Genomic DNA, 15,536 nt, shown 5'->3' on the forward strand with positions numbered 1-15,536 from the left:
ACGAAATTAGTATAGAAATTTTCAGCTAAAATTTAGGATCAAACACTGCTATTCTGCTTAAATAGATAAATTGATCTACAAATAGTAGTTTTATATCTGGAGTAACTAAACTTATTTACGATAAGGCAAATTTGGGCTTTGCACAATTCGCAAGAAAATGGTAAAATCTTGTTTGTTTGGTTTTGGGCCGTAGTCTAATATGATCATAAACATCAAAACACGGTTAATGTTCGTTTAATGTTTTGCAATGAAAAATAGACATGAGTGTAAAACAGGCGTGGCCAAATTTGTTCAATAAATTTTTCACTCAAGTATATCACAAAGCAAGTGAAACAAATAAAAGTGTCAACACCAAACAGTAAACATTAAGATTACTACTCAGCTACAAAAACACAAACACTTCTCCAACTTTTCTAGCGTAAAACCGAGATGGATCAATTGTAATTTGTAATTGCAATTGATGTAATTAATTACAGGTTTTAATGTAGTTGTAATTGTAATGCAATTGGAACGCTTAAGGGAGTAGTTGTAGTTGTAATTGAGCTGAACTAATGTAATTAATCCAACTATGGTGTAAAGATATGTGAATTAGAAAATAATTCATAATCAAAGCGTTCTTCTCGGATCCAGGTTCTTCAATTTATCGACGAGGAGGAACGCCAGGACTTTCTCACGCACCTCTCGACTCTCATCGAGGCTAGCGGATTGCCATGGAAACCGACCTACACCAGCGAAGGGCACCTCCTAGCGGAAGCAAGCACCAAGGAGGCGAGAGATGCAATTCTCCAATCCTTCTTCAAAACAGCTCTTGCTCAGGTAGGAGAATGAGAACAGTACAAGAACCCCCGAGATAAGAACAACATGAACGTCGGAATAAAACACAGTTCAGAATAATACCAAAATAAGACTAATACATAATAGTCGTATGAGGCTAGCGTATAAATCGGAATAAATCCCAAATCAGGCCTAAAAAACACTTTACCCAACCCCAAATCCCAGTCAACAGTAAGATTAATTTAGATGCAAAATCAAAAGTTACAAAAATTTAGCCGCCAAATTCAAAGTTGAGCTAACACAAACTCTACGCCATTCTATTTTTTTAAACCCCATTTTTAATTTGCCTCCACTCCCAGGCCATGAGCATGGATTTGGACTTGGAAGAAGAGTCGGCGCTGACTACAAAGGCCGAGGCGTCAAAGTTGGTGAACGTCACTCTCACAAAGCAAGAGTTCGCCGAGTATCTTCAGCTGAAGCCCGACAGCCTCTTTGTCGAACAGATGTTCTCCGTGGCAGACAGTGATGATGACGGCGGAGTCTCCTTTCGCGAGTTTCTTAACATCATGGTGCTCTTTGCAAAAGGTGCGTCCGCGCATGTGTTAACCAACAATTTCCAACCCTACTGTTCACCAGACTAACAGCAAGCACAATTAACATGAATGATTCAATTGAAAGTAAAATATATTCTTACGATGCCTTTCTTGACAAAATATATATACATCCTTTAGGACCAGTTAGATCTGTCTAACCTGAATTGCTAGTTTTGCTAGAGTATTCTGCTGTTACTGATCAGGAATTAAGTTCGACATTCATCCTGCAAGGGTCAAGGTGATTTCTATTATCACATATTCAGTGCAACTTTCACCATACTAATTACTATTTATATGGTTAAATTATTTAGACCTAAAGTTTGTAAACTGGGGTCCATGGGAGGGTCCGTGAAATAATTTTAGGGGTTCTATGAAGGCCAAATTAAAACATTAGTGTATATTTACAAAATTAATCAATTTTTCGAAGAAAGAGGTTTAATTAGAGATAAAACGTTTTATCACCTAATATATTTAGATTCCGTTTTAGTTAAATCATCAGCATTTATTTGATTGTGAAGTCAATTTTTGGTATATTTAAAAAAATTCTTGCCTAACAGGATTCACGCCAAGCAAAAAAAAGTTTAGGGGTCTGCGGTAAAAAAGTTTAAGAACCCCTGGTTTGGACCAACTTACAGCTGGAAGCGAATGAATATAGTTTGAACTTACATTATGTGTAATTCAAACTTCTGTTACTGTGTCACAACCTGATATAGGCCACCTGTTGTTTTGGACGTCGAAACGTGTAATTATAAATCGATAGCTAGAAAGACTATTTTTATTGGTCTTTTCTGGTCATTATATAGGTCATTTGCGTAAAAATACTAAAGTTAAGTTAAGTCATTTAAAACACCAAGTTAAGCTTAAATGCAGTAAGGGAATTAAGTCATTAAAATTGAGGAGACTTTCCCTTTGGTGTTTTGCTGCAAGTAACAAAATTCGCCGTCTGACAAGAAATATGCATAATTAACAAATAACGATATTACATGAAAAAAACAACGACCGTCGATTGAATTTTGGTAGAATTTCGGGAGATTTACCGACCAGTGGCTTTTCTGAATCACACACATTACAGAAACGAATGTCATTATTTGTTTTACTAAATTGCCTTTGGATTTTCAAGTGAAACTCTGTTTAAAAATATTATTAATACAGGATCGCCCCAGGATAAGGCGAAGCTCTTGTTCGACATGTACGACTTGGAAAAACAGGGAACCATGTCAGTTGACAACTTCAAGGTCATGTTAAGGTCAGTAACCAATTGTACCATAGCTTTGTTTCGTTAAATATTTGTATCAACAAGATTTTTTATGGTCGGTAACTGAAATACTTACACTCATAATCTCAACATGAATAATTGCACGAAAAACATCTTTGGTATCAATTTTGAAAAAAATTTGTAGTGGTTTAGTTTAAATTAGTAATTTAGTATCTGTTTATTGTAAAATTGTTTTCTCAGCTTTCGATCACCTATTCATGCAATCTACTTTAGGGCATTATAATTGCAACTATGGGCAAAATATATATATGGATATATATCAGACAAACAATTTTTTCTCTTATAGTTTACCGGAAGAACAATTTTAGAATTACCGGAAGAACAATTTTACAATTAAAATATGTCTGGCAGCAAACGAATGTTCATGAATATGTTTGACCTAATAAAATTAACCAACACAGTTAATGGGAACAGTTATTCGACTGTGACTTGTTACAAGTGATACTTAAGCACCTTTGCAATACTATTCTTTAATCCTTTCTTCCCATTCAGGTCGATGATGGAAATCAGCAACGCAAAAGTCGACCTTGATCAGATCGACGACCTTGTAACCGAGATGATGTCGCGTTACGGCAACAAAAAGTTCCTCAACCTGGAGGACTTTCTCCACATGATGTCCGATTACCAGGGAGAACTTAGTGAGGCATCCCTTGCTTTTCCTGGAGGAGAGAAGATACCGCGTCTCTCCCCAACACCGACACCCAGTCCGCCTCAAGGTATCGACACAACTTTTTAAGTTCAACTACTGGATTTGCATTTAGTGCTACTAAACTCGAGTTACACGTCATCTCATTGGATACTGTACAACGTATGCAAGGTGCCGTTGATATATGGAAACGTTTGAAATCGAGATTTTGTGTTACGGAAAGCCTAAAGTTTAATTTATGTTCGGAATAAGACTCTGTAGTTCAGTTCAATAATATAGCCGTTTCTATTTAAGTACATTTTGTGCATTTAGACAGAATGCAAAAATATTCCGGACCCTTTTGTATGTATTGTGTCAAAACTGTTAATGAATCTTGTAACATAAATAAATATAAATGAACTAGAAGTATTTTTGTTTTTCAATTTCGGTTTGTCAGTTTGTGTAGCCGATACATATTGATGCGTTTTAGAATCGTATAGTCTTAGTTAATCTTATACTTTTTGTAACCCCTTGTTTTTACAGAAGCTTCACCTGAGAAGCCAAACACGCCAATGAGCCCGAACTCAAGACAACGTTATGCCCGACGAAAGGGTACGACCAAGTTAAGTCGTGCCAGGGGAGCGTCGGCAAAGATTTACGGATCTCCGTGAGTACAATTTTTTCACTACGCCACATTTTGATCGTCAAGTTTGTTGTTTTTGTGCCAAATAAATTTGGTAAACCTAGAGTTGCTTTTATGGGATGGTATTCGTTGCCTGGCTGTGCAGTATAGGACAATATATATATAGCTCCTCTTGAGACAAGTCTTGCACCTTTAATATTAACTCAATCATAAACTTTACTACAAAATTGGAATGTCTCATTATAAAGCAGGCAAATCATATGACTGTAAACACTTGATGCCTACACTCAAAGTTTTCTTTAGAACAGAGCATTACAGATTACTCTCTAACGGCTCACTACAATTCGTTTTACTATTCAAACCAATCTTTATCTTTTTACCGTTTCTCACTTCCCTTGTTACTCGACAAGCTTTTAACTCGTTTTGGAACATTTTGCCAGTGTTGTCATGCCTTAAGTCTATCACTTAAGACTTGACCTGAGTCTACTTAAGTCACTGTTTTTAAATGACTTGACTCGGCGAAGATTATCTAAGTACAAAATTTAGTAAACCGAAAATCATTTTCTTGGAAGTTATATGGTAAGTAAATTTCGCTAAAAAAAGCATCTTCAGTATCTTATTCAAATAGAATCATTATCATATAACATCCAAACAAACTGATTTCGGTATACTAAGTACTGTACTTAGTTTAATCTTTATCATTGATGTGCAACCAGAATCGTTTGTTTTCACCATTCGGATTCAGGAAGATACTGTTCTTCGAAAGAAAATTCTGACTTGACCTGACCAAATATTTTGGGTAAAGAACCTTGACTTGACTTAGGTGATTAAGACAAATGATTTAGATTAAAGGTATTCACCCAAACCACGTGACGCATTTTAACGGTTCTTAATTAAATACTTAAAAATAAAAAAAAAATAAAAAAAAATCTGACTTTTAATGTCAACTCCCATGTAGCTTAATAATGAATTGCAAAGCCAAGCGTATCAAAACGTCCGAATCAAGATGATATCGATCTAGTTAACCATTTCGGCTTTGCCACTCATTATCAAGAACTTGCAGCCTAAACAAATCTGTATGTGCCTTTGCCGTCATTGTACGAATCCCGTATGTGGCAACTCGCCCTAAACCTTAACTCGCTACTCACCTTAAACCTTAACTCGCTACTCACCATAAACATAACTCGCTGCTCACCTTAAACCTTAACTCGCTACACACCCTAAACCTTAACTCGCTACTCACCCCAAACCTTAACTCGCTACTCACCATAAACCTTAACTCGCTACCCACCATAAACATAACTCGCTACTCATCTTAAACCTTAACTCGCTACTCACCCTAAACCTTAACTCGCTACTCACCCTAAACCTTAACTCGCTACTCACCCCAAACCTTAACTCGCTACCCACCATAAACATAACTCGCTACTCACCTTAAACCTTAACTCGCTACTCACCCTAAACCTTAACTCGCTACTCACCCCAAACCTTAACTCGCTACTCACCCTAAACCTTAACTCGCCACTTATCGACTTGCAGAATAAGGGAGAAGCCGTTACAGCGCCGAGTCACGGTGCGAGTCACAGAGGTTAAAGCTCAGCCGACGAGAAAGGGACAAGGAAAGTTCGAAAAGTGGCTGACGGCGTTGAAGAGGTTCGCCAGCTACAACAGGAACCACATCTTCTGCGTCAGCATCTACATGCTACTGACTGCCGGCGTCTTCGCCAACGCCTTCTGTAAGCGCTGAACTGCACCTGTTGTTGTTTTGTTTTCGTCCGTATGGATCTGTGTTGAACAAAGCGGCGCCATCAAAAGCACACAGTACTACCGCTAATAAAAGGCGATGACAATAATGAAGTGTAATATATACACAGACACATGCTCGCAAATATGTATCCACCTGATCATCCTATTTAGATTAAGACAAATATGCGCCTGTGGATATAATAGACTTTATTATTGTTTTTGACTTTTACTCGCGCTTGTGCTTCTATACTTGGTGCAGTTTAATTGCTTAATACCTACTTGACCTGATGATCACGGCTGTGCGATAGCTTATCAAAATTTCAATACAATGTCTTTACAAAGTGCCACCCACACGATAACCATGTCTTGGGAAAGTTGACTAAAAGTATTTCTGTACCTCTGACATTGATAAACAAAAGAAAATTTGATCCTCTGAAAAATGTTTCAGGTATGAGTAGACATCGTCTGCATGTCTCCTATACGGAAAGTTAAAAAACAAGTAGATGGCCACTGACAAACATAGACTTTTTCAAACATTTATACCAAATTAATTATAAGTATTTTGCCCTTGCATTTTTTCTTTATCGAGTCTCCCTATACGTTTTTTTGATCCTCACAGAATTGTCTAATCATTGGCCTGTGAGGAACAAATAACCAGTGAAACCATATTTACAACAAATTTTCCAAACGAAAAAGCCTTTGACTTCGCACAATTTTTTTTTTTAATTGATTCGCGAAAAATTTCTAGTTAAAAATGCCTTTAACATGTAGACGCTGTGGCCTCGAACGACTCGTCGGGCTTGCGCCGCATCGGTGGCCTATGGATGGCCACGGCCCGGGCCTCGGCTGCCGCTCTCGCTTTTAACTTCTCCACGATATTGCTGACCATGTGCCGCAACACGATCACCTTCCTGCGTGAAACCTTTCTCCATCGTTACATCCCCTTTGACTCCGCCATCACGATGCACAGGATTATCGCTTGGACCGCATGCTTTTTTACAGGTAGGTTTTGCTGTTTGTTGCTCTTTTTAGCATTGTGCGCCGCAATGCAAAAGTTTTTTGACTAATTTCTTGGCGTTGTTTAATTGCCCTTGCCACAGTTAATGTTAGTACCTCGCATGGTGGTAAGAGCTTGCCTATGTTTTTTACTTGTGTGTATAGCAGTGTTTCAAACAAGCCTTTATTAAATGACTTAAGTATCAGTCAAGTCATTTGTAAAATGACTGATGTCCAAGTCACGTCTTTGTTTAAAATAACAAGTCAAGTCCTAGTCTAAATCATCAGATGCTTAAGTCAAGGTAGTTTAACATAATAAATTAAACGTTTAACTATTTAAATTGGTAAACTGTCCCATTATGAGCAATAACTCGATTAAAAATTAGAAAAACGCATTATACAGCAAGAAAACGCAAGTTTAAAACTTTGGTAATATTTGACCGCGGTGTAAAAGGGCTGATCCATTAATTATCGGTTGTACAATCATTTTTCTCACCCATTATTTGCGCAATCTAAGGTCTCCACGTGGTGGCGCACGGGATCAACTTCTACTCGATCTCGACTCAGTCGGCGAGCGACCTCTTGTGTCTGTTCCGCGACATGTGGTTCCCCAGCGACTTCCTGCCGAGCTTCCACTTCTGGGCCTTCCAGACCATCACGGGCATCACGGGCGTGATCCTCACCCTCATCATCATCGTCATGTGAGTGCTCGTGATTGTGACCGTGATAGATAGATAGATAGATAGATATGTTTATTGTTAGGGAAGTAGATTCCCAGGGAGCAGCGAAAGACCGTTAGGTCATCAAAGTCAGCCGCTCCCTGACCGCAATATAATCAGAATACATGTACAGGTACGGCAAATTAAATCATTAAAAAACAATTAAATACAATGAAACAACATAATTTTGGCCACATTAGTGGCTGCTATAACAGTGAACAACCTTTGTGGAAAAACAAAACAAAATGAGGTACAAACAAACAGCAAAAAACAAAAGGGCAACGGTGCAAAACAAGCGACAGAAGGGGCACAATTTGTGAATGGCACCTTTGCCATACAATACAATAATTACAATGATAACTAAATACAATACAATGATAACAATACAATAAAACACGAACAAGGGTATAACAAACAGAAACAAAAATATAACAATGCAACGGAATGGAGCGGGGACGATACAACAGCCAAAAAACTAAATAAACAACTAATACAGGCACGATAGAGAAGGTTCCGTAAGCGACTAAGCGTGACGGTTGCTAGGCTGCGTTTACCATGTTTTTTTTTGGACCACGTGGTTTTGGTTTGTTGTGATCACACGAGGTAGGATTCAAAGTAAGCTTGTTTTATCGATCGTACGAAAGATTTAAAGGGCAGTGATTTAACATTACAAGGGATGGTTTCCCAATATTGCGAACCTAAATATCCTAATGTATTTTTTCCCGAGTCAGTTTTTACCTTAGGACGGAAATAATTTTGCTGATCATGTAGTCGTGTGTTGTAAGAGTGTATACTAGTTAGGGGAACAAGCATATTGAAGAAGGCATCCGGTAAGTGTTTTGTTTGAAATTTGTGTACTGTTTTTATGGATTTCAAGTTTAAATATATCATTTAATTTTAGAATGGTGTGCTCTTGGTATAATGGTGATAATCTTGTTCTGGGAGGGGAACTGCTTAAAATTTGGATAGCTTTGTTTTGTAGGACTGTGATGTGTTTTAAGTTTGAAAAACAAGCTCTACCCCAACTTAGAACGCAATACTGTAGATGTGTGTTTACTAAACTGTAATAAACCAGGCGTAAAGAATGTGCATTAAGGTAAAATTTCATTTTAGCCATGATACATACTTACCTGACGGTGGTATCCGCTGATCACTGCAGGTGGTATCCTTTTTCCACCTGGGCGAACATGGCGCGCCGAGATTGTTTTTGGTTAACATCTCCGCATGTTGTGCCGCTGATTAGCTGAATTTCTCGATTGATCAAGCCAAACACAAGGAATTTAAAAATTCCGCTTATTAGCGGCACAACTATCGGAGAAATTGACCAAAAACAATCTCGGCGCGCAAAATTACCCAAGGTATTTTTTCCCGGGTAACACGGGTTTACGGAAGCAGTAAATACTAAAATTACATTTCCATTTATACTAACACTTTACCTACACCATCCAAACTGGCGGTACCAGCTCCTCAAACAGAGATTGGTTTTCCGGGGACTGGCTCCGAACACATACTGACACTCAGATATTCCCGGCCTACATTTTGACCAATAGGATTTTTTTTTTAGTTTTTACTTTCTTTTAGTTACAAAAAAAATGTGATCGTGAAACATGGTTGAGTGATATTCTTGGTATTGAAATCGTGTCGTTTATAGGGGATTGGCTGAAAGAGAATAGCTTTTGTAGCACAGGCCACGTTTGTAACAGTTGTCCCAATTGAGCTTGGATTCAACTGACTGAGATTTATCGTTAAACTCATTGTGCGGCTATGCATTATATATAGGTAGTAGACCTAAACCACAAGTACTATCTAAAATACCCTGTAAGGTTAGTCAAATGCCTGAACTAATAGAGTACTGCAGTCAGTATGAAAAGCATTGGTAAGATTTAGTTAAAATTATCATAAATTGAAAGAGCAATTTTAAGGTATAAGTTTTTCATATATATTTATAGCCCTTTAATGTCTTCAGGTATATTTTCGCATCCCCGTACGCCAGGCGCCTGATCTTCAACTGGTTCCAATGGACGCACATGTTCGGCTACATTTTTATTTACGTCTTCTCTGTGATGCACGGAAGCGGAATGCTGATATCGGTAAGCGAGGATCACAATAAAAAATGCACTTTGGTACAGGGATCAATGTTCTCATACTTTAGTTCAATGACTTGACTTACTGCACTTGCTATATCTCGTTGTCTTTGTCTTTTGGGTAAAACGACTTGACTTGACTTAAGTCTTTAAAGCAAATTACTTGACTTGACTCAAGTCTTTTAGACAAATGACTACGGTTGAAAAATAAAGTGTTTGCTTTGGGCAATGTTTGGTAAAATTGGGTTATTTATCCTAAATTTTGCACATAAACAATTTGCTTGGTGTATGTTGCGCATTGCTCATAAGTATTTCATTAGCGTGAGGTGTAACTTTAGTGACAAAAACTTGACTTTTTCAGACATTTATACCAAATTAATTATAAGTATTTTGCCCTTGCATTTTTTCTTTATCGAGTCTCCCTATACGTTTTTTTGATCTCTTTGAACTCACTTGCCCTAATTATTACTTGCCTGGGACTTGACTTGTTATTTATTCACAAAGACTTGACTTGGACTTAAGTCATTTCAAAATTACTTGTTTACAACACTGATAAGGATTTTTAAGAGAATAAATCATTAACTCAGCCACTTAAAAGGTTTGCTTTAATTCCTGCTAGTTTATAGCGGTTTTCTGCTACTTGTTCCAAAAGCTTTCTGTCAGCGTAGACATAGTTGGTATCAGAAAATGAAAATATACTGTTTTGCCAGGTAACATAAAAAAGACTCGTTTCTTTGAAAAAAATATCTTATTAGCTAGGAGCAAACTATTCATCTTTGCTAACAGATGAGCCAAAAAACATTTGTGTTATTTGTTATTTATTGTGTGAAAAATACTACAGCAGTATTTATATTATATATATATTGGCCGACAATCTATACTGCACACCCAAATGTGAAACGAATTTTTCAGAGCCCGTCATTCTACTACTACTTCCTCGGCTTTGCAACCCTCTACACCCTGGACCGGCTGTACAGCATCAGTCGAAAGAAGGCTGAGATCTCAGTGGTCAAGGCCGAGCTTCTGCCTTCAAACGTTACCAATCTTATTTTTAAACGTCCCAGCAACTTCGATTACAAAGCTGGCCAATGGGTGAGTCGGAAATGCTTTTCACCAGTTGCTCACAGAAAATTTAAAAATGTCGTTGCCCCTGATTTTCTTCTGGGAAAAAAACTACCGCCTACCGATACCTATTTCGTTATTGCATAAAACCCAGACCTGAAGACGCGTTAGGACATAACAGTTTTATTACTATAAGTGAATTGAGCTACGAATTCGTAAAAATTCCATTTAAAATTTACAACGAAAAGGAACTAACATTTTACTTTGGAGCCTACTGGTTAGAGGTAGTAAGACCTGGCAGGAAAATCAAAGTTCATAAAGCAGTAGGTTGCCTAACATTTTGAACGTCTCGACTAACTCTTTATTTATTTTCAACGTCATGTTTCAACAAAATAATATCTACTACTATATCAGCTTTATGGTTTCTGCGTTTATTTTCACAATTTTACTGTAAAACTTTATCTTGAGGATGAATTAAAACAACGCAAAACATAACGCTTAAGTTAGATTTGAGTATTAGACATTTATAATAACGGTAAAAAAGTAAACATTAAACCACTATAACATTTGAAACCAGCAATTATGCTGGAAGCACATACAATTAATAAAAAGAGTGAAATAATTTTTCACAATGTGCATGTCCACATTGCGATATTTATAGTCAATATATACACTATTCCATGTCGTACACTACAGGTTCGAATTGCTTGCTTGGCTCAGTCCAAGTCGGAATACCACCCCTTCACCCTGTCGTCTGCCCCCCACGAAGAGAACCTGAGTCTACACATTCGGGCGGTGGGTCCCTGGACCACCAACCTGCGTTCCATCTACGACCCCGAAACCTTGAGGGATTCTCCCTATCCCAAAGTAAGGACCCTGTGCGACTTGTGCGATGTTATGTAAATTAATGTTAGCTCCATAGTTGATATATTTCCTTAATTGCTTGGATATACCCAACCAATTTAAAATTTCTTTCAAAGCAACTCAAGGGCATATAAACCTATTACAACCAACAGAAGGTAACGTATTTGACGTCAGCGCCATGATTTCTGTAAACATCTGTCGTTACTTTAACCGTTTCGTGATATTTTCGACAACTATAATGACTTTATTACGGCAAAAAATATAGTCTTAAAAATAAAAATACAACTAAACTAATAGTCTGCGACTTGCCTACAACGTTTAATACTGGTATTTATGCTAACAAAACTCAGATTATTTTAACCGTGAAAGACTGTGATGTTTTAAAATGAGTTACCACTTTGGCAATATCTGTTTTCGCATGTAATTTATCAGCGCACTGTTATTTAAAACAACCAACATAACGTTACTCACCAAACTGTTAACTGTGCCGTGACGGCCAAATTTAATCAATTTATAATTTTACTTATGGGATACATTCTCACCAAAAGTAAATGGCCTCTATAAGAATCGCAAAGGCAAGACAAGAGAAGAAATCGAAATAGACCGAAATAGGACTTTCCTTCTACTACCTTAGCCTCCGCCTACACTGTACCCTAGGGCTACTAAACTGGCGGACCTCGGTCCAAATGCGAAATTTTTCAGTGTTGAATTCAGACCTTATCTGTAAACTTTTCACTAGACGCCTGGTGGTGGGAGGGTACTTTTGTTGCCCCCCACCGCCATGTAACGTTATCTGCCGTGGCCGATTGGTCTTCAATGTATGGCTTCTCTGCATGTGTCATTCAGAATTCTCAGTTGAAGCGAAGGACATGTGTAAACTATACCATATTGCATTTTGTATGACTGTAAATTATGTCATGAGAGTTATACCCGACCTAACCAAGTTTTAAACTTTTGTAACTGGAACTTTGCTAAAAATAGTTGAATAGCCCTGCTTTATTCCATGCAATCAGTTCAGCATTTGTCAGCCTTTTGTTCCTAGCGGCACCTCTCAGAAATATTACATAGATTGCGGCACCCTACAATATTTTACCGTAGGGTAATTTACTAGAATGTCACAATATCGGAACTGAAACAACACACATCAACTCTTCACAACGTATAGAAGAAGGTTATAATTGGATTTATTTCACTCTAATCTCACACAAATAATAGGAGTTAAGAGAACAAAAATCAGATTCTTAAATATTCTCTCAAATATCTCCCGTCACCCTTGAGCATTAGAAATGGCACACCGGTTAAAAACCACTGAATAAGTTGAAATAATACTTTTAGCTTTTCTTGGACGGGCCTTTCGGCGAGGGACATCAGGACTGGTACCGCTATGACGTGGCCGTTCTGGTGGGTGGGGGTATCGGGGTAACCCCCTTCGCGTCCATCCTAAAGGACCTGGTCAACACGACTGCCACCGGGGTTGGAGTCAGATGCAAGACTGTGAGTATCGACAGCTTCAAAGTCAGTGACTGGTCTAAGAGTTTTGAAAGTTTTTAAATAAATGTTCGAAGGTTAATTTGAAACGTGTGGACGAAACACAACTATACTGTGTAATATCTTTATATTGTCAGTGTTGTTGTAACTTAGGTAAATGACTTCAATGACTTGGCTTAATTGCACTTTATTATGTGTTTTCATATTACTTGACGTTGCTGAAGTCTGTCGGGCATATGACTTTGACTTCGTTGTGTCAAACAAGGTGGTTGAAAATAAATGTTTTTATTAAACAGTTTTTAATAAAATTGGGCCATTTATCTTAATAACCTGTTTTACAAGCTCGTATCAAAACGTCTCAATCAAGATGATGTCGATCTACTCGACTTTTTTGGCTTTGCAATGTATTATCAAGCTACATTACAGATCCGTAAACAGTGCACCCAAATATACATTATGCTTTTAATTTAAGGTCTACTTCATTTGGGTGACGCGTGACCAGAAGCAGTACGAGTGGTTGGCCGAAATCATCCGCGAAGTGGAACAGAAGGACAGGGAACAGGTGCTCAATACCCACATCTTCATCACACAGTTGCCGCACAAGTTCGACCTGCGCACAACAATGCTGGTAGGTGTTAGCGAGAAACCGAAATGGAACAATTCTGGTATCTGATAGTTGCTAATCTTACAACACATAACAGTTGTAAAAGCAACCCGGAACCGACCGGAACGGCGTGACGGGATAGAAAGATTGTTGCCGGAATAGCGTAGCTGTAAAACTACATTCTTCTTGCATGAGGATGTAAATTTTTCAAGCGAATCTCTTTTGCTCTTGCGGATGTTTTACCAATATTTTTAAAATATTGTCTTCCGAAAAACCTATGCTTCAAATAACACATTTGTAAATCACGGTCACATTTTTCATACAACAATAACAGTAAATGTGTTTTTGCACTTACTTTTTACGTGTTTCCTCTGATAAAGTTTAGCGCGATAACCGATGTTTCAAGCCAAAAAAGATTTGATGGGTATGTGTTAACAATAATAATAATTTGGTAGCACGCCCTGGCTTTTACATATTCCAGCACTCGAGATTTCGTACGATTTAAACCAAAGCTACATAACTTCACAGCCCGAATATACCTCCGTAAATATCTTTTATAAAAACAAATTATTTTTGAGCAGACAAACCTAAAAATATATTTATTGAAGTGTTATCTAATTTCAATATCGGAATTGTACTTACTTCTTAAGACCGAATAAGCTTAATAATTTCGAAATAAACGGTCCACCAGTGAACTTTCATCAAAAAATACAACATGTTGTTCATAACGAACACCTACACAGCACTTACTCTAATTTCCATTTTCCGTTGCAGTACATTTGCGAGAAGCACTTCCAGAAGATCGCGGGTAAGTCCCTGTTCACGGGACTGCGCGCCACAACGCACTTCGGGAGGCCAGACTTTCACGATTTCTTCACTTCTCTTTCGCAGGAACACTCTCAGGTTTGGGCCATGAAACAAGGCGATGATTTACGCCATTTGGGTGGTTCATTATTTATCCCGCAGAAACAAATTAAACATTAGTTATGCTTATATTTGTAGACCAGTTTTGTACTGATGTCTTGACATCATTAAGTGCCGTGCGAAAGTCTCCGTTTTCAAATACATTGACTTGATTTCGGTCTTCGAAAAATATGACCTAATTTAAACTTAACTAATATACCGTACGCAAATGGTTTGAATTTTAGTGCTTTGATTAATTTAGAGTAGTAACATTGGGTTTTGTGTTTAGTCATCAATGTTAACTTGTTTTGTTTTTTTATGTTTGCTAAGCGCAAATTTAGGCTGAAAGTTGGTCCTAATTAGTTGTTCCGTTGATGACCTGACTGTGATTTACGTAATTTCAAGTAGAAATTGTGTAATTTTGCTATTACTATATAATTGCAACTTCAAACATACCGATAATGCGGCAATAGGTTACACATAGTTGTGGAGAAGAAAATGGCCGCTTGTGCAATATTATTTTTCAACATTTGTAACACATTTTAAACAAGTTGCCAAAGCAATTGAATATAACTTGTAACATGACTAACGAAATTTACAGTTGTACAATTATTCTTCCTGCAAAACAAGAAACAAATTGTACAATAGAAGCAATTTGCCCGAAGAACAATTGTACAATTGAAACAATGCCAGGCAACAACAGCATATTCATTAACGAAATTTAATTTATCAGGAAAGAGACAGTGGGATTTGTCGAGTATTTTTTTGTTTACTAAGTGTCCATTTCATTTTCTCTGTTTATATATAGGCCTACATATATTTATATATGCCACATGTTCTGCCAATATGTTGCGTGTCACACAGGCCAATTAAATGACTTAACTAAAGTTTCTACTTTCAGGTTGAAAACTTTGGCGTATTCAGTTGCGGGCCACCCCCTATGACGAGAGGAGTTGACAAGGCATGCGCAAAGCTCAACAAATACGAAGGGGCAACATTTTCTCACCATTTTGAAAATTTTTGAAGTCCTTATCAGAGCCGGAGGACCCTATTTCAACTATGCGTGAAATCGTTATGCAATTAGCAAGCTGTAGAAAGCAATAACTTGTTAGCTTGCTGCTTCAATCCAATTTAACCTTTATTCCTAGTGTGGGCTTCG

At 37.6% G+C, this 15,536-nt stretch overlaps 1 protein-coding gene across 1 annotated transcript in view; it reads left to right on the top strand.

Moving 5' to 3' along the window:
- The window catches only part of LOC146135504 (dual oxidase 1-like), a 40,800-nt gene extending 25,264 nt beyond the window's left edge, over nucleotides 1–15,536 (top strand). The window contains exons 17-32 of the mRNA XM_083395768.1: nucleotides 631–810; nucleotides 1,134–1,359; nucleotides 2,520–2,613; nucleotides 3,136–3,359; nucleotides 3,812–3,935; nucleotides 5,451–5,647; nucleotides 6,429–6,659; nucleotides 7,171–7,354; nucleotides 9,339–9,462; nucleotides 10,369–10,548; nucleotides 11,215–11,385; nucleotides 12,718–12,876; nucleotides 13,343–13,498; nucleotides 14,249–14,377; nucleotides 14,708–14,725; nucleotides 15,279–15,536. Of these exons, the coding sequence (XP_083251894.1) occupies nucleotides 631–810; nucleotides 1,134–1,359; nucleotides 2,520–2,613; nucleotides 3,136–3,359; nucleotides 3,812–3,935; nucleotides 5,451–5,647; nucleotides 6,429–6,659; nucleotides 7,171–7,354; nucleotides 9,339–9,462; nucleotides 10,369–10,548; nucleotides 11,215–11,385; nucleotides 12,718–12,876; nucleotides 13,343–13,498; nucleotides 14,249–14,377; nucleotides 14,708–14,725; nucleotides 15,279–15,401 (2,520 nt within the window). The 3' untranslated portion in view covers nucleotides 15,402–15,536. The remainder of the gene's footprint in view (nucleotides 1–630; nucleotides 811–1,133; nucleotides 1,360–2,519; nucleotides 2,614–3,135; nucleotides 3,360–3,811; nucleotides 3,936–5,450; nucleotides 5,648–6,428; nucleotides 6,660–7,170; nucleotides 7,355–9,338; nucleotides 9,463–10,368; nucleotides 10,549–11,214; nucleotides 11,386–12,717; nucleotides 12,877–13,342; nucleotides 13,499–14,248; nucleotides 14,378–14,707; nucleotides 14,726–15,278) is intronic.

Source organism: Ascidiella aspersa, chromosome 8 (assembly GCF_963924565.1).
Source record: "Ascidiella aspersa chromosome 8, kaAscAspe10.2, whole genome shotgun sequence".
Lineage (NCBI taxonomy): Eukaryota > Metazoa > Chordata > Ascidiacea > Phlebobranchia > Ascidiidae > Ascidiella > Ascidiella aspersa.